The sequence below is a fragment of the Scyliorhinus canicula genome, chromosome 1, assembly GCF_902713615.1.
Source record: "Scyliorhinus canicula chromosome 1, sScyCan1.1, whole genome shotgun sequence".
NCBI classification, from domain to species: domain Eukaryota; kingdom Metazoa; phylum Chordata; class Chondrichthyes; order Carcharhiniformes; family Scyliorhinidae; genus Scyliorhinus; species Scyliorhinus canicula.
The window spans coordinates 77,125,372-77,145,010 of NC_052146.1; the positions used below are offsets into that span (position 1 = coordinate 77,125,372).

At 51.7% G+C, this 19,639-nt stretch overlaps 1 protein-coding gene across 2 annotated transcripts in view; it reads left to right on the forward strand.

Moving 5' to 3' along the window:
• Window positions 1-18,990, forward strand: part of LOC119964244 (tripartite motif-containing protein 55-like) — a 29,946-nt gene extending 10,956 nt beyond the window's left edge. For both annotated transcript variants that reach the window (XM_038793532.1, XM_038793527.1), the window contains exons 4-6: window positions 2,683-2,756; window positions 16,068-16,224; window positions 18,004-18,990. In XM_038793532.1, coding sequence (XP_038649460.1) covers window positions 2,683-2,756; window positions 16,068-16,224; window positions 18,004-18,743 — 971 coding nt within the window. In that variant the 3' untranslated portion in view covers window positions 18,744-18,990. The remainder of the gene's footprint in view (window positions 1-2,682; window positions 2,757-16,067; window positions 16,225-18,003) is intronic.
• Window positions 18,991-19,639: the final 649 nt, after the last annotated feature.

Genomic DNA, 19,639 nt, shown 5'->3' on the forward strand with positions numbered 1-19,639 from the left:
ACAAGCTGATTGAATTGCTGGTTAAGGGCTGTAGCCGTTTCGGCATCCTGGTATATATCATGAATTGCAGCTCTCATTTGCCCTTATCTCCACAATATCAAGGGCGTTCGGTTCCACTATGTCTCTCTGTTGTTGCTTATGTATTTTCCATCAGCTCCCGTCCACAATCTCCCTCTACAAGGCCACAAACAATCCTAGACCACAGTAATAGACTGCTAAGTGTAGATTGGCGACATCAATCATAACTCTTACATGTCCATATCCTGATACTTGTCACTGATTCATCATCATTACTGATTCATCAGTGAGGGTCAGAACTAACCCATGTCCCACAGTGTGGCCAGATATGCTCATCACATTCGGGTTGGGGGTTGTCCTTGGAATCGTGGTTGTAATCGAGCCAGAGCTCGCCGATGTCATAGTGATGGTGGTAGGCTTCGGCCTGGTCCCCACTCGTACCCCGTGGAGTCCATGCTTCCGACAATATCTCACCCGATTCCCGGACTCCTGCGCTGACTGGCTGCCTACCTCACTTCCCCAATGCAAAGCTGTTAATCTGTCACATATCATCTCATAATTGTCAGTACAGTTAGGTGCCTGGCAGGGATCCATACAGTGAATTACCAGATGGTCCCCCATAACTTACTAGTTCCCAATCGGGTGATTTGGCCCATCGATGGCATGTAGCATTCCCCGATCGGTCATTTTAAAAACAATGTCATCCTGCCTGGGGGCAAAGGTCCAGCTGTAACTCCCATGATCCTGGGTTCCCAACTGATATAGGGCCCAGGTATTTTGGAATTGCAGGTAATTCGTATAAGCTGCCCCGCATGGACATATGGGCCGGAATACTCCGGTATTCGGTGGGGTGGGCCGTACCGGCGCTGAGGAGTGGCGTGAAACACTCCGGCGTCGGGCTGCCCAGAAGGTGTGGAATCCTCCGCACCTTCGGGGGCTAGGCCGGCGCCGGTGGGGTTGGCGCCGCGCCTACCGGTGCCGAAGGGCCTCTGCCGGCAGGCAGCCTGTTGGCTCATGTGCGGGAGCGCCAGGAAGATCCAGCGTGATCCCAGCACGCGCCCAATGGGGGATCTACTCCGCGCCGGCCATGGCGGAGCTTTACAGCGGCCGGCGCGGAGGGAAAAAGTGCCCCCATGGCACAGGCCCGCCCGCAGATCGGTGGGCCCCGATCGTGGGCCAGGCCACCGTAGCCCCCCCCACCACCCCCCCGCGGCCAAATCCCCCCCCCCCCCCCCCCCCCCCGTGTGCCCCCGAGGACTCCGCAGGCCACCCGCAGAGCCAGGTCCCGCTGCTAAGAACTTTGCGTAATTTTCGCCGGCGGGACTGGCTGAAAACAGGCGGCCGCTTGGCCCATCGCGGAGTGGAGAATCACCGCACGGCGGTCACTGCCAATGGCCCCCAACCGGTGCGGTGCGATTCCCACCCCTGCCAAAAAACCGGCGGCGGAGAATTTGGCAGCCGGCGTCGGGGTGGGATTCAGCCGCCTCCCAGCGATTCTCTGGCCCGGCGGATGGTTGGGGAATCCCGCCAATAGAGTCCCAACATAATAAAAACCTATACCACTCCTCCCCTTTGCATCTCTCATAACATTAACAGCATCCCGATGCACCCGCGTGACATTAGTATACATGCGATCACTGGACTTTGTTTCAGCAATGTCCGGCTCCATCCGTGTCCCTGGCGAGGTGGTCCATGTTGATGGCTGCAATCAGAGATGAGATGGGATCCTGAGGTGTGCTAGCAATAAAATCCTATAGGAATAAACAAACACCTTCCGGCGCTCAATTAGTATTATATCATTTGCATCATCGCCACTCCTTCCTCGTATACATCTTCTCCGTACCTTTGTCCCATATCCTGAGCCACTCTGGTGGCCCATCTACAAATCCAGATAAGTCCCATTACAAGTGCCGCAGCTGCCAATGCCACGGCTCCTTGGGTTAGCCGACTCACCGGAGGGTTCTCTCAATCCTTGTAACTATGGGATGACTCATGAGGATATGATTTCAACTGCGTCCAGTGCTGCCACCGCGGACTGAGTTTCTCATCTATTAAGGCACATATTTGTCCAGCGATGATTACAGCATAGGGTCCCTCCCATCAAACCCCTGGTCCCTTTTTACCTGTCATGAGTTTAACCATGACCCGATCCGCTGGTGTTGGTAGTTTTGGGGTATCCTTTCCAGTCAGTGTGGCCCAATCTCTATGTTGTTGCTGTGCAATTACGTGACCCTTAAGGACATGCGGGCGGTTCACCAGATCTTGCACACATTGGAGTACAGTTCCTTTGCTTATCTCCAGTTCCGCCCCTCCAGTTATCACCTCCTCCGGGAGGCACATTGCTCTCCCTGTCATTAACTCAAAAAGGGTTAGACCTGTTCCCCAGGCAGGGGTGGCTCTTTGTCGCAACAATATTGCCGGCAGGGCCCGTTCCCAATTATTCCCTTCCTACAGTGCATCCATTCTCAATCTATAGTTATTGTGCAAGAAACTTTGTATTCCCGATGTTTGTGTGTTTCTACTTTGTGCTTCAGTTAGGTAACATGGTCCACTGCAAGAACAGTTTTGAATGAATTATATAATTAAATAGATATTAATGAGTTTGTTGATGTGTTTGCCTTGATTTATATTATTGATACATCTGTTTAAACTATTCCTTTCCAGTGAGACCAGAAGCTGTTCCAGATGGGATGTTAAGATTGTCTGGACACAAGACACCTACATTGTATGTTAAAGAGGTGAATATATATCATTATTACAGAGTTTGGTGAAGAGCTGAATATTATTAGAGTTTGGTAAAGAGCTGAATACATATCATAGAATTCCTAAAGCGCAGTATGAGGCCATTCTGTCCATCAAGTCTGCACTGACCCTCCAAAGAACAACATACCACTCCCCCACCCTATGCCTGCAACCCTGTAACCTAACCATCTTTGGACATTCAGGGACAATTTAGCATTGGCCAATCCAACTAACCTGTACATCTTTGGACTGTGGGAGGAAACTGGAGCACTCGGAGGAAACGCACGCAGACATGGGGAGAATGTACAAACTCCACATAGTCACCCAAGACCGGAGTTGAGAGGCAGCAGTGCTAACCACTGTGCCACCGTTTCATTATTACAGAGTATGTTATAGAGGGGAATAGGTATCAATGTTACACAATATGGTAAAGAGATCATTATATATCATTATTAGAGTATATTTTGTTATTTTGCAATATGATCTTATAAAATAGATTTAAGAGTAGCAAAATTGGTGATTGCCTCTAACAGCAAAAAACAAGATGATGGCATTGTGGCACTGTCGCTGAAATAGTAATCCACAGGCTCTTTCTGAGACACAAGTCCAAATCCCACTGTGGTGGCGTTTAAATTCAATTAACAAATAAAATCTGGTACCGTTTTCTTTTAATAAACCAAAGGAGACAAGGCACTTATCGTACACAACCAATTGCGGTTGAGGCTTAGTGTGGTCGGAGCGTGACCTTCTTTTAAATTAGGGCAGCCTGTTTTACATGTTTGTTAGCCGCAATAACATTTGGCCTGAGGTGTAAATAGCATATGGATTTGGTGTAGTGTGACTGAAGACGAGAGGAAGAAAGAGAGAAAAAAAATGAAGTGGCATTGCTGAGGCGTCCCTGCCATGAGGAGTGGCGGGTAAGTACTCTCAGTGTGCATGGGGCAGCTGGGACATTCTAGCTGCTGTGGGTGGTGTTCTCTTTCATACCTGGGGTTTGATATAGGAAAGGGGACGGTGGTCTCGGGAACGTGTGTATGATGCTGGGTGACTCCTGCATCATACACACGTATGATTGTCTACAATTAAAACATACTCCCCTATCCCTTCCTTGGGCTATGTATGGTGAGGCTGGATCCCTTAGGTACTGGGGTTCTCTCCCCTCATTTCTCCATGCAGGAACCTGGTTATCCCTCATAGGATGCATAGTTGTCTCCTTATTGGTTCTTGCTGGTGGGTGTGTGATGAACCACGTATTGCTACTATATATATATTTACCGTTATTCGTCCTACAGTTATCCACCACTGAATATATGTTCACTGTTGTTCTTATTCACTGTTACTTACTGTTGTTGTGTTGATGCTTCTGTTGGCTCCGCCTGTGACTCCGCCCCTCAGAGGAGGTATATAATTGGCAGACCAGTGGCCAGCTCTCAGTGCGGGAGCAGCAGCAGGCTGCATATTTCCTAGCTTATTAAAACCACTGTTCTCTTCTACAACTCGACTCGTATGAATTGATGGTCCATCAATTTAATAAACTGGGATATCACAATGGACGCCATCCTTAAGCCTGACCGACTTGAACTCGACCCGCAGGCAGCTGAATCCACTGCAATCTTTGAGCATTGGCCAAGTTGTTTCGAGGCCTCCCTCGATTCCTCGACCGACGACGTCTCCGGGGCGCACAAGCTGCGTCTCCTCGGGTGAGCCACAAATTTTCCTATTAATCAGAGACGCGGCCTCGTACGAAGAGGCGATTGCATTGTTGAAAAGACAGTTTGTGAGGCCGGTGAATGAGGTGTTTGCTCGACATCTTCTTACCACGTGGCATCAGCACCCCGGTGAATCGTTGGCAGAATTCCTGCGTGGCCTGAGGGTACTCACCAGGAATTGTAACTGCCAGGCAGTTATGGCAGTGCAACACATGGAACTTATGATCCAGGACACCCATCTGGCCGATGTCCGGTCCAGTTATATCCAGCAACGACTGCTCGAAAGGGGTGCCCTCGACCTCAAGGACATGGTACAGCTATCTACCTCGATAGAGGCAGCATTCCAGAGTTTGGATGCCTTCACGCCTGACCACGCAGCATCCACGTGGACGTCGGAGACGCGGCCATCACCCGACCCAGGCGTGTTCCATGTGGCTGCCCGCCAACTCCGAGGGGGCCGTTCTGCTACTTCTGCGGCCAGGGCCAGCACCCCAGGCAGCGTTGGCCAGTCCGGAACATGACCTGCAACGAGTGCGGTAAGAAGGTACATTTTGCCAAAGTCTTCCTGGCCCGACCTAAAGTTCCCAAATCGAAAGCCTGCCAGGCCTGACCTGAAGCTCATAGATCCCGCAGTGTGGCATCGTGCCTGCCGGTACCGCCCCTTCTGACTCGTCACCCACCTTGTGCAGTCCGCCGACCAGACCAGTCATCCGCAGCTCACCTCTGTTACACTCCACCAGTCCCGGCCACATCACCTCAAGAACTCTGTGATGACCATCCGGGTCAACGGGCATGAGACGTCCTGCCTCTTCGACTCCGGGAGCACGGATAGCTTTGTCCATCCGGATACGGTAAGGCGCTGCTCCCTCCGGAGTTTCCCCATGTCCCAAAAAAATCTCCCTTGCTTCCGGATCACATTCCATGCAGATCCAGGGTAATGTGTCGCAAACCTTGTGATACAGGGCGTTGAGTACGCCAACTTTAAACTCTATGTCCTCCCCCATCTCTGCACTCCCCTCTTATTAGGACTGGATTTCCAGTGTAACCTCTGAAGTCTTACCTTGAAGTTCAGTGGACCCCTGCCCCCTCTCACCGTCTGTAGCCTCGTGACCCTTAAGGTCACCCCTCCCTCACTCTTTGTGAACCTCACCCCCGACTGTAAGCCTGTCACCACCAGGAGCAGATGGTACAGTGCTCAGGACAAGGCCTTTATCAGGTCGGAGGTCTAGCGACTCTTGCGGGAAGGGATCATTGAGGCCAGTAACAGCCCCTGGAGAGCCCAAGTGGTGGTCGTCAGGACCGGGGAGAAGAATCGGATGGTCGTCGACTATAGTCAGACGATCAACCGGTACACGCAGCTCGATGCGTACCCTCTCCCCCGCATATCTGACATGGTCAACCAGATTGCGCACTACTGAGTCTTCTCCATGGTAGACTTGAAGTCTGTGTACCACCAGCTCCCTATCCGCCTGGAGGACCGCCACTACACTGCCTTCAAGGCAGACGGCCACCTCTACCACTTCCTCAGGGTTCCCTTCGGCGCCACCAATGGGGTCTCGGTCTTCCAACGAACGATGGACCGAATGGTTGACCAGTACGGGCTGCGGGCCACGTTCCCGTATTTGGATAATGTCACCATCTGGGCCATGATCAGCAGGACCACGACATTAACCTTAAGAATTTCCTCCACACCACCCAACTCCTTAATTTGACCTATAACAAGGAGAAATGCGTTTTCTGCACAACCCGACTAGCCATCCTTGGCTATGTCATGGAAAGCGGAATCCTAGAGCCCGACCCCGATCGCATGCGCCCCTCCTGCAACTACCTCTCCCCCACTGCCCAAGGCCCTGAAGAGATGCCTGGGGTTCTTTTCCAACTATGCAGTGGGTCCCCAATTATGTGGACAAGGCCCGCCCACTTATCAAATCCACAATTTTTCCCCTGACGGCTGTCCCCTCCATGCCTCCGAGCTGCGACATTCCTCTGTCGAGAAGGAAGCTCAAGCCATTGTGGAAGCTGTGCGACATTGGAGGCATTACTTGGCCAGCAGGAGATTCACTCTCCTCACTGACCAACGGTCGGCTGCCTTCATGCTTAATAACACACAGCGGGGCAAGATCAAGAATTACAAGATCTTAAGGTGGAGGATTGAACTCTCCACCTATAACTATGATATCTTGTATCATCCTAGGAAGCTCAATGAGCCCCCAGATGCCCTGTCCCGCAGTACATGCGCCAGCGCGCAAAAGACCGACTTCGGGCCATCCACAATGACCTCTGTCACCCGGGGGTCACACGGCTTCTCTATTTCATCAAGGCCCGCAACCTGCCCTCCTCCACCGAGGAGGTAAGGACCATTACCAGGGACTGCCAAGTCTGCACGTAGTGCAAGCCGCACTTCTATCGGCCAGACAGGGCTCACTTGGTGAAGGCCTCCCGCCCCTTTGAACACCTCAGCATCAATTTCAAAGGGCCCCTCCCCTCCACTGATCACAACGTGTACTTCCTCAACATCGTTGACGAGTACTCCTGTTTTCTCTTTGCCATCCCATGCCCCGACATGACCTCGGCCACTGTCATCAAGGCCCTACACAGCATCTTCACACTGTTCGGTTTCCCCACCTACATCCACAGCGATCGGGGCTCCTCTTTTATGAGCGATGAGCTGCATCAGTTCCTGCTTAGTAAGAGCATCGCCTCAAGCAGGACTACCAGCTACAACTCCCGGGGAAATGGGCAGGTGGAGAGGGAGAATGCGATGGTCTGGAAGGCCATCCTTCTTGCCCGATGGTCAAGAAGTCTCCCTGTCTCCCGCTGGCAGGAGTTCAATCCCGATGCAATCCACTCCATCCGGTCGCTTCTCTGCACCGCCACTAACGAGACCCCTCACAAACGTTTGTCTTCGCCAGGAAGTCCATCCCTGGGGTCTCACTTCCGTCCTGGCTGACAACACCAGGGCCTGTCCTCCTCAGGAAGCATGCGAGGAGCCATAAGTCCGACCTCCTGGTTGAGAGGGTTCAGCTCCTCCATGCAAACCCTCAGTATGCATACGTGGCACACCACGACGCATGGCAGGATACAGTCTCCCTCCGGGATTTGGCACCCGCAGGTTCCCCAGCAACCATCACCAACAACGCGCCCACCCCTACACCGCCTATCACCATCACTCAAATGTGGCGGGACTTGGCACCGGCAGCCCTCCCTGGGGCCATTACCACTGCCCCCGCCCCTACACCGTCTCCCTCTCCATCAACACATTGCGATGAAGCTGCAGACGACACGCTCCCGGAGTCGATGGTCCCGACACCTGTGCCCGCACTGCAGGGGGGGGGGGGGGCTGAGGCGATCACGACGGAAGATCAAGGCTCCCGTCAGACCCAACCTGTAAGTCCACTTCACCCCTGCTGGACTTTTTTTAAACTGGGGGTGAATGTGGTGAACCACGTATTGCTACTATATATATATTTACCGTTATTCGTCCTACTGTTATCCACCACTGTATATGTGGTCACTGTTGTTCTTATTCACTGTTACTTACTATTGTTGTGTTGATGCTTCTGTTGGCTCTGCCTGTGGCTCCGCCCCTTGAGGGTGGTATATAATTGGCAGACCTGTGGCCAGCTCTCAGTACGGGAACAGCAGCAGGCTGGCATACCTTCTAGCTTATTAAAACCACTGTCCTCTACCACAACACGACTCGTGTGAATTGATGGTCCATCAGGGTGTTCCTGAACTGACTGTTTCCAAACTCTGGATAAGCACCGAAGAACCCATGCTTCATTCTGCATGAGATCGGCGGGGTCAAAATTTATGCCTGCCTAGGTAGCGTGGGATACTAACGTCCTTGCCCATTTGGAGGAGTCGGAGTCATCTAATGCGGAGCGTTGAAAGTCTCCAGGCACCCCTTAAAAATGAATCTAAAGCCAACCCACAAAGGCGGTCGGATGTTCCCCTTTCCTTTGCCTACATTTGTTTAAATCATCTACGGGATCCCCCTTATTGGATCCTACTGCTGTTAATATGGCCTCTTTCATGTCCTCTAAAGTTCCTTGTCCCACGTTTTGGGCTGATGGTAAAGCTGACCTGACTGACAAGGCACATTACTATGAGTTTTACTTCCTCCCTTTCGTCTAGCCCATACATTATTTTCTAATGTCTAATGTCCTCAAAGAAGCAGTGTGGGTCTGCAGTAGGCTCAAAAGTGGTGATTTTACTACAGGCATCACTCAATTGGGTCACTGTAAGCAGAGTTTTATAGGTATTTGCTCAGCTGAGGCTACCCCCTACCCTCTCGGTGGTGATGGGTGCATTGGCAGTGGGGGTGAATCCGGTGGTGTAACTTTCTCTGTGGTTAGTGGTGGTGCGTTCGGTATGGTTATTTCTGGGGCTTGCAGTGGCAGGTCCCAACTCTCGGTCTTCATGACGTACATTTTTGCCCTTTCATGAAGCTCTACCCAATCTGCCCTCTCTTCCTTTCCTACGTCAACTGTCCCGAAAAACACATAAAACCATCTTGGACCAAAAGTAATGATTTTAATTTATTAATTTCACGCTGGCACTTATAATGGTCAGCGGTCACTTGTCCCTGCTCCTGACTGGTCTGATGGAGCGCTTTTAATGCTGCCTGCTGATTGGTGCACTTCGCTTCTAAGCGGGTGACCTTCTGCTCGGCTTCATCTCTTCCACGACAGCCCGTTGGGTGTCTTGGTAAGCTTTTTCACATTGTGTTTGAAAGCTGCCTAAATGCACCAGGTGAGCCTGGTTTGAACGTTTTAGATCACTAATCTCCCTGTCTTTTGCAGCTCTCATTTGATCAAACCTCTCCTGCTGCTCCTTTTGTAATCTTTTTATCTCTGTGTACTGTTCCTCTTTTAATTTCATCTCGACCTGCAGCTTTGCTATCTCCTTTTTTACTTTAAATTACTTTAAAGCATTTGTTACTTTAATTAACACCTGCTGATTTGCTTCAGAGTTTACCCTATTCTCCCTGTTAATAACGCTTGCAATTAGTACAGCCCAAAATGAGCAATTTGCATGCACCTGTGGATTCTGATTCTAATTAGGTTTGTGGGGACTTTCAGAGCAACAACCATGACTGCTAATTGTGTTCCATCTGGTGGTAACAAAATGTTGCCCTTTCTAAACCACAGTGTGTCTTAACCCGTACACAGTAGACAAATGACTGAGACTAGGTTTATAAAACAGAACAATGGGCGAGATTCTCCCCTACCCGGCAGGGTGGGGGGTCCCGACAGGATGGAGTGGCGTGAACCACTCCGGCGTTGGGCCGCCCCAAAGGCGCCCGCGCCACGCCAGCCGGGGCCAAAGGGACTTCGCCGACTGGAGGAAGTCCGCGCATGTGCCGGAGCGTCAGCGGCTGCTGACGTCATCCCCGCGCATGCTTTGGGGAGGGGCCACTTCCGCCTCCGTGAAGACTATGGCAAAGGCAGAAGGAAAAGAGTGCCCCCACGGCACAGGCCTGCCCGCCGATTGGTGGGCCCTGATCGCCGGCCAGGCCACCGTGGGGGCACCCCCCCGGGGCCAGATCGCCCTGCGCCCCCCCAGGACCCCGGGTCCCGCCAGTGAGGGAGGTGGTTTGATCCCTGCCGGCGGGACCGGCATGACAGCAGCGGGACTGCGGGCCGGAGAATCGCCGGAGGGGGCCGCCCAATATCTATTCACGCGCACACAATGGTTATGGTTATTCAATCACACACTCCGGGTGGGATTCTCTGATCCCGCGTCGGGTCGGAGAATCGGCGGGGGGGGGGGGGGGGGGGGGGGGGGGGGGGGGGGGGGGGGGGGGGGGGGGAGAGACCACGAATCATGCAACGCCGCTCTGACGCCGGTCTGCATTTTCTTCCCGCTCGATGGGCCGAGTGCCCGCTGAGTTCGGCCGAGTCCCACCAGCGTCGGTCTCGTCTGGTCCTACCCGGCGGGACCTCTTCGTTCATGCTGCGGGGTGGGCGGCCTGATTGGGGGGGGGGGGGGGGGGGGAAGGGTGGGTCCGGACCGGGGAAGGGGGGGGGGGGGCTCCAAGGTGACCTGGCCCACGATCAGGGCACGCCGATTGGCGGATGGGCTTATCCCGGTGGGGGCCTATGTTCCTCCGTGCCGGGCCTCTGTAGGTCTCCGCCATGTTGTATCGGGCCCGGCACGGAGAAGGCATGCGTGAGCTTTGCACCGGCCGTGGCGCGAATGCGCGAACTCACGCTAGCCATGGCTCCGGCGAATGCACTGATTTGCGCCGCCCATGCTGGCAGCTGGAGCAGCATGAGGCTCTCCAGTGCCATGCTGGGGGCCAGAAAATGAAATGAAATGAAAATCGCTTATTGTCACGAGTAGGCTTCAATGAAGTTACTGTGAAAAGCCCCTAGTCGCCACATTCCGGCGCCTGTCCGGGGAGGCTGGTACGGGAATCGAACCGTGCTGCTGGCCTGCTTGGTCTGCTTTAAAAGCCAGCGATTTAGCCTGGTGAGCTAAACCAGCCCCTAGCTAAACCAGCCGTCGTAAAACACTCTGGCGTTTATGACGGCGTCAACACTTAACACCAGGATCGGAGAATCCTGCCCTCCCAATCATAGGTTACACTCTGTTCCAAGATCTTAACTAAACTTAGCAGTGACCGACAAGTACTGAGCAGATACAGGCCTGTTATCTGTAGTTCCGGTCTTGTAGTCAGTCCTCTGTTAGTCGGTTATCAATCTCGTTCTCTTCTGGCTCTGGTCTTCCTTCTGTTGGTAGTGTGATGGTCTCCTTCGTCGGCCGATGGAAGTCACCGTTGTTAGTTACTGCTGCTCAAGAGAAAGAATAAATCCGTGCAGTAACTCTTACGCTGTTTGAAATTTGTGACTCTTTTGGTGGGCGATCTCTGGGTTATTTGTCAATCAATTGATCAGGGCTCGATCAGCCTGATCAATGAAGTCCAATCAGGGGCTGCCACATCAATTTTGGGGTGGGCACTCAGTGGCCATACTTGAGGGTGTTGGAAACATGTAGGCCCTTCCAAATAAGGAAGTTAGGTGCCCTTGTGTCTGGTAAAGAATTGTGATTAACAGGGCAGTCCTGTTGGTGGCCTGGAGGTAGCCCTTTACTTATGTTAATCATATCAAGCTGCAAAATTGTTTGTTGTCTGAAAAGCCTTTTCCTGTAGCTTTATTTGCTCTGCCTGCAGCCTGCTTGACCATACCCTTGACCATTTTCCCAGCATCTCTTGCTGGACGCCATTTTAGGTGGCCACAAGGCGAAAACTCGAACTGCGTGGGTGGCTGAATGAGCTACTGATGGGCGGTAATGTTTTGTGCTGGGGTTGGTGGCATTAGACAGGGAGGAGAACAATGAAGAGGTGAGTTGGGTGTGTCGGCCTAGAGCAGGGGTGGGCAAACTTTTCCGTGCAAGGGCCACATTCAGAAATTCACAATTCACAAAGGGCCGCATAGTATATTAAGTAAAATAATTACTTCACCCGGTTATGATTCTGGGCGCCTCATATAGAACATAGAACAGTACAGCACAGAACAGGCCCTTCGGCCCTCGACGTTGTGCCGAGCAATGATCACCCTACTCAAGTCAACGTATCCACCCTATACCAGTAAGTAACCCAACAGCCCCCCCCCCCCCCCCCCCATTAACCTTTTTTAAAAAAAATTAATGGCCGTAGTTTGCCCACCCCTGGCCTAGAGGATGGTGGGGGAAGTTGGGAGTGGCAGAGGAGAGAGTGGGGATGCTGCAGGTCATGGAATTGGACAGGGAGTAATGGTGGGGTGGTGGTTCAAGGTAACTTTGGGTACTTTAAATCCAGATCTTGAGCCTCTTTAAAGAAAAATAATGAGTGGGCGGGGGTTACGCCGTCACTCTGGCGAGCTGGGGACTGATGGAGCCTGCAACCGCTTGCAGCTATGCTGCATGGGAGTTGGGTCATCGGAGGTGGACAGAGGGGCCAGTTATCTAAACTGAACGGGAACTCCAGGGCAGCACGGTGACGCAGTGGAGAGCACTGCTGCCTCAAGGGGCCGAGGTCCCAGATTTGATCCCAACTCTGGGTCACTGTCCGTGTCGATTTTTCACATTCTCCCCGTGTTTGCGTGGGTTTCACCCCCACAACCCAAAGAAGTGCAGGATCGGTGGATTGGCCACACTAAATTGCCCCTTAATTGGAAAACAGGAATTGGCCATTTTAAAATTAATAAAATAAAATAAAAACTGAACGGGAACTCCAGCAAACAGTATTTCCGATGCGAGGACGTAAAATTGATGAGAGTGTGAAGGGGAAGGGAGTGATTTTGTGCTGCACTAGCCCTCCATGGGATCGGCGATGCGGGCTGAAAATTCGGAGAGAATTAGGAAATGTGATTCTTTCCAGAGAGCTGGGGTTTACCCATTCCCCCCCTCTTTGCCGGTGATGTCACGAGGTTCACGCCATGAGATTTTAATGTATTTAAATATCATTAACAGGCTCCCTGCTGCATGATTTTCCCCTACACTGTGGCGCGATTCTCCGCTGCCCACGACGAGTCGGAGAATAGCGGGAGGGCCTTCCCGACATTTTTCCCGACCTCCCGCTATTCTCCCTCCCCCCCCACGGCTGCCCCACGACACGAATCGCTTCTTGCCGTTTTTTACGGCAAACAGCGATTCTCCCCAGGCCGATGGGCCGAGTTCCCAGGCCTTTACGGCCATTTTCACGAACACAAACACACCTGCTCGCACCGTTCGTGAAAACGGCCGCCAAGTGCCGTCCCGGACAACCATGGCACCGATTGGCACGGCCGCATCACGGCCGTACCATGGCCGTGCCAAGGGTGGCATGGGCCTGCGATCGGTGGCACCGATTGCGGGCAGCGGGTCCGATACCCGCGCACTCTTTGTTCCTCCGCCGCCCCGCAGGATCAGTCCGCAGGGCGGCTGAGGGGCATGACGGCCCGCGCATGCGCGGGTTTGACGCATATGCGTGATGACATCATCCGCGCATGCGCAGGTTGGAGCCGTCCAACCCGCGCATGCGCGGCTGACGCCATCGTGCGCGTCAGCCGCCGTGACGCTTGGCACGCGGGCTTAGCGACCGTCGCTAAGCCCGCGATGCCGTTCTTCACGGGGCCGCGCTGCTAGCCCCGACCGGGGGGGGGAGAATCGGGTCCCGGAAGGGGGCGCGGAGGCTGCCGTGAAACATGGCCAGTTTCACGGCAGCCTTTACGACTCTCCGCATTTGCGGAGAATCGCGCCCTAAATATTTTCACCTGTTTACAACAGGTTTGGCAGGTCGAGGGGTTCCCTCCGGTGGCACAGAGGTAAGTTTAGCTCCTGCCCAGCACAGGTTGGCACCGTCAGGTTGGCACAGAGCCAACCTGGCAGTTCCAACATGTGGCAGGGAGCAGTGCCAGGGTCAGGCCCCAGTGCAAGGCCCATGGGTGGTTTCATTTATGTGTGGTGGGGGTGGAAGGATGGGCATTGAGAGAGGGGTGGGATTGCCTTGGTGGTGGTGGGGGTGTAGAGTGCCGGTGATGGTTGTCGGGGATGTGGGCAGAGCCCCCAATACCTCCGTGGTGGTGGCTGGGGGCTGCTAAGGTCTCAGTGCTGATCAGGGTGCCCTTTAAAGATGGCACCCTGATCTCTGTGGAGCCGGTTGCAGGCTCCATCAGTCCCCAGCCCATCAGAGTGATGGCAAAGACCCCGCCCACTCATTCTTTAAAGAGGCTCCAGATCTGGATAGAAAACTGGAGAACTACACAGCAGCTTTCAGTCTGATCCTGACACTTTGCCACATTCTGATATGATTCCGCTCAAAGGTTCAGTTTGTGTGTGTGAGATTTCTTGCACATGGCTCACAAGGACCCTGGCAAATACCTTTGCTGCACATGCATGATTGTGGGAGACATATACCCAGACTGAGGAATCTCCCTGAAAATGGTGATCTGCACAGGCTTAATGAGTAAAAATCAGAATAAATCTGAAGTCGTTTCCACCAGCCCACCCCCTGCCACCCAAGAGAACATCTTGGAGGAGAGCTCCGAGGAGACCATAATCGAGGCTTCACAGCTTTCACTCACACCTTCCGTCAGTGCAGAAACATGCCTTGGTTGGCAACATTAGTATTTTGTTATGCTCTTGATGTAGCATGAGCTGCTTTCTTGATGTGCACTCTGACAAAGGAAGATTCAGACTTGGAGATAGCTTTAACACGATTATTAAACTGTTAACAATTCTCCAACTTGGATTCGACTCTCCTGTTAACCCTGCTATAGCTACTCAGGCTGACGAACCAGTTTGCTACAATCCAGGTGGTGGGTGTGATGTGTTTTAATCAACCCTGTGTACTCACTGAGTGTCTCCACTAGAAAGAGGAAGATCATGTGTGCTGTGTCCATTTATATGGGTTGGTGTAATGCCCTCCTGTGGTACAGTCACCTCTGTGTGTATCGTGAATGCCCATTGGCCGTGTCCTATCTTGCTGACCTATTGGTTGAATGTCCGTGTGTCATGTCTCTGGTGCTCCCTCTAGTGTCTAGCTAGTCTATGTGTATTTATATTAACCCCTTGTGCATTTACAGTGATGCACATCACCACAATTAGTGGACAGGCTTCTGGGGCACAATAATAATAGTCATAATAATCTTTATTTTCACAAGTGGGCTTAGATTAACACTTCAATGAAGTTACTGTGAAAATCCCCGAATCGCCACACTCCGGCGCCTGTTCGGGTACACAGAGGGAGAATTCAGAATGTCCAATTCATCTAACAGCACATCTTTCAGGACTTGTGGGAGGGAACCAGAGCACCCGGAAGAAACTCACGCAGACACGGGGCAACGTTCAGACTCCGCACAGACAGTCACTCAAGCTGGGAATGGAACCTGGGTCCCTGGTGCTGTGAACACAGTTGGTGATGCCCATCAGTGGAGGCAGGAACATTCAAGGGAGTCAGCAGTCAGAGATCTTTCCGTTTCAGTGAGAACAGCAACTATCTGGTGTCCACATATGATGGGGTGTGCGGCATCCTGCCTGCCCTGCTGTGGCAATAGTTGGGAAACCACTTTGTATAATTAATAAGCCCAGCATCGCGCATAAGGAGACATACTCCCAGTTCCCATTCTCTCCAAAAAATCCCATCCAAAGTTTCAGGTCGATATCGCTTATCACCCATTCCAATGAACGATCATTGACCTGAAACTATAGCTGCTTCTCTCTTTCCACAGATGCTGTCTGACCTGCTGAGTTTTTCCAGCATTTTCTGTTTTTATTTCAGATTCCAGCATCTCCAGTATTTTGCTTTTTGTTTTAATTACAATCAGTCCTGCCAAGGTATTCAAAATTCTGCACACAGTGAATCTTGGAAAGAAAATAAAGGTCCTTTATTCTCTGGGGTTTAAACTTTATCCCTGATTTTTGGAGATGCCAAACAGAGGCATCATTTACGTTTGTAAGTGAGCATGCTGGATTGCAGTTCGAGTGTGATTGGTGCAGATACTGTTACAGTTAAATAGTTGATCATCACCAGATTTTAACAGAACGCAGAATGACTCCTACAAAATTGGAGTATGATTTTACATGAGTAAAAATGTTGGAATTATTTCAGCCAGTGAATCCTGTTTGCTTTAGAATTCACAGCTTCCAGAGGATGGAGTGACAGAGAAAGCACCAAATGATGCCAACAGTGCTGTACTGATTGCTGAACCAACCAATGATGAAGACAGTGTCCCCCCAGTGAGCATCAAGGAGACCATGGTGTTCTTTGACCTGGAAACCACAGGCCTAGGTAATAATCTTCTGATCTGAGTGAGACTCCCTCTGCTTTGAGCTGGGGGGCTGTATCACACAGTGATGTCTGTTTGTTCGCCGTGTCCATTAATTTGCAGATGTGTAGAGATTTCACCAAAATAAAACAAAGGTACACCACTGAGGATGAAATTAAGGTAACTTGCGACACATGAACAGAGGGTTAGTAGAATTGGAAAGGTGATGTGCTGAAGGGCAACACCTAAAATAAGAGTTAGGAAGGGGTGTATGAAGATTTTGGAGTGAGAATGCGCAAGAGGTAATACAAAAACATGTTTTTAAAAATAGAAGAACAAGTCTATCCATGCCGTACTCCCAGCCCAGTCTATCCCTGTCTCACTCCCAGCCCAGTCTATCCATGCCGTACTCCCAGCCCAGTCTATCCCTGTCTCACTCCCAGCCCAGTCTATCCCTGTCTCACTCCCAGCCCAGTCTATCCATGCCGTACTCCCAGCCCAGTCTATCCCTGTCTCGCTATCAGCCCAGTCTATCCCTGTCGCACTCCCAGCCCAGTCTATCCCTGTCTCACTCCCAGCCCAGTCTATCACTGTCTCTCTCCCAGCCCAGTCTATCCCTGTCTCACTCCCAGCCCAGTCTATCCCTGTCTCACTCCCAGCCCAGTCTATCCCTGTCTCACTCCCAGCCCAGTCTATCCCTGTCTCACTCCCAGCCCAGTCTATCCCTGTCTCACTCTCAGCCCAGTCTATCCATGCCGTACTCCAAGCCCAGTCTGTCCCTGTCTCGCTATCAGCCCAGTCTATCCCTGTCTCACTCCCAGCCCAGTCTATCCCTGTCTCACTCCCAGCCCAGTCTATCCCTGTCTCACTCCCAGCCCAGTCTATCCCTGTCTCACTCCCAGCCCAGTCTATCCCTGTCTCACTCCCAGCCCAGTCTATCCCTGTCTCACTCCCAGCCCAGTCTATCCCTGTCTCACTCCCAGCCCAGTCTATCCCTGTCTCACTCCCAGCCCAGTCTATCCCTGTCTCTCTCCCAGCCCGGTCTATCCCTGTCTCTCTCCCAGCCCAGTCTATCCCTGTCTCACTCCCAGCCCAGTCTATCCCTGTCTCACTCCCAGCCCAATCTATCCCTGACTCACTCCCAGCCCAATCTATCCCTGTCTCACTCCCAGCCCAGTCTATCCTTGTCTCACTCCCAGCCCAGTCTATCCCTGTCTCGCTATCAGCCCAGTCTATCCCTGTCTCACTCCCAGCCCAGTCTATCCATGCCGTACTCCCAGCCCAGTCTATCCCTGTCTCACTCCCAGCCCAGTCTATCCCTGTCTCTCTCCCAGCTCGGTCTATCCCTGTCTCACTCCCAGCCCAGTCTATCCCTGTCTCTCTCCCAGCCCAGTCTATCCCTGTCTCACTCCCAGTCCAATCTATCCCTGTCTCACTCCCAGCCCAGTCTATCCCTGTCTCACTCCCAGCCCAGTCTATCCCTGTCTCACCCCCAGCCCAGTCTATCCCTGTCTCTCTCCCAGCCCAGTCTATCCCTGTCTCACTCCCAGCTCAGTCTATCCCTGTCTCACTCCCAGCCCAGTCTATCCCTGTCTCACTCCCAGCCCAGTCTATCCCGGTCTCACTCCCAGCCCAGTCTATCCCTGTCTCACTCCCAGCCCAGTCTATCCCTGTCTCACTCCCAGCCCAGTCTATCCTTGTCTCACTCCCAGCCCAGTCTATCCCTGTCTCACTCCCAGCCCAGTCTGTAAATTTCAGTTTGGAAAGAAAGGTTGTGCTTTAACATTATCTATGTCTTCTAGAAAAATTTTGTGATATTGTGCAGCTGTCGGCAGTGAGTGGTGAGAAGATCTTCGATAAATACATCATGCCCAGCAAACCCATGACGGTAGGAGCAGCAGCCATTACTGGAATCCAGGTGATGAATGGAGTTTTGTACCACAAAGGAGAACCTCAACTCACCTGCACCCTCCAAGATGCTATGTCAGCTTTCCTGCAGTTCCTGCAGTCGTTGGACAGGCCTCTGTTAACAGGCCACAACATCTGGAAATTTGATGGTCCAATTATCCTGAGAGCTTGGGAAAAGCTCTGCATGAAAGAACAATTTGACAAATGTGTGTCTGGATTCCTGGATACATACAGTCTGGCCAGGGATATTGTTCCCAGGTCCGAGGTCAGCAGCTATAGGCAATCTGATTTAGTGAAGGCTTACCTTAAAAAAGATTATGAAGCGCACAATGCTATTGAAGATGTAAAGAGCTTGCAGGAGCTGTACTCTATTCTTAAATTTACTCCAGAGCAGAAACAAAAGAATCAGTTTTCTCTCTCTCAGCTTGAAAGTCGTGTATCTCTGCAACCTTTCCTTGATGATAAAATACTATTCTTTCAGCTTGCAGATAAACTTGCGATGCAGGAAGTTCATTTTGAAAAGCTGAAGTTAACACATCAGCAAAATCCTGAATCAGGGCTAAAAACCCTTCTCCAATCTCTGGGATTCTCAGGGCCCACCTACATCAGACTCTCCAATTTTTTCAGTCGATGAAAGGGCTGCTGGTTTAGTCCTGCTTTGTTAACCTGCCGTGCAGTGGACAGATAAGAAGATGATAACACTGACACATCTTCCTTCCAATAAGCAACAAATACACACTTTTCCTAAGTCCTAAGAGGCAAAGCATTTCCTCGCCTTTCTTACTTGCTAATTGCTACAGATCTCTGCATTGTTCGAACCCACATCGCTGATTTTAAATATGTCACATGTAAACTTCAATAAATAATATTTTAAAAATTGACTTGGTTATTAAGCAACTTGTCTCACTTCAGTATGGGTAAGGTAAAATGTAAAATCCCAGGTGACCATCGGCTGCTTTACCCTTTTGAGGGGGAGAGCTGACTGGTGGTGATTAAACCTGGGCATCAACACACCTCAGGCGAGGGGCAGGGTTGAGAAGCTGGGCCTTCATGAATAACCTCAGCCGGGACGGAAATTGAACCTGCGCTGCTGGCCTTGCTCACCATCATGAACTAATTGTCGAGCCAATTGCACTGGACCAAAAGCAATTTGGGTGCAACGTGAGTATATGAGAGGAATTGGAGAACATCTTGATGACTAAGTGCAGCAGGGCTTGCTTGAGGTGTGAGTGGGTCAAAAATAGAAAGACTTTTGCCGATGGTGAGAGTGCATTAATATTCTTGCCAGACAGCAGTGGGGGGGGGGGGGGGGGGGGGGATTAAGGCTGGTTGATGTAGGATGGGCTTCCAACCATTGGAAGCACGAAGATCATACAGTATACTCTCTGATACATGCCAGAGGTAATAGTCCTGTCCAGGCATGGCTCCACAGACGCAGCCTGCCTTAGGTAGTTGATGCACTATCAATGACCACAAAAACGAGGATGTAGTCCGACTTGAAGGCTTTAATCGACAAGATGTTTCCCCAGC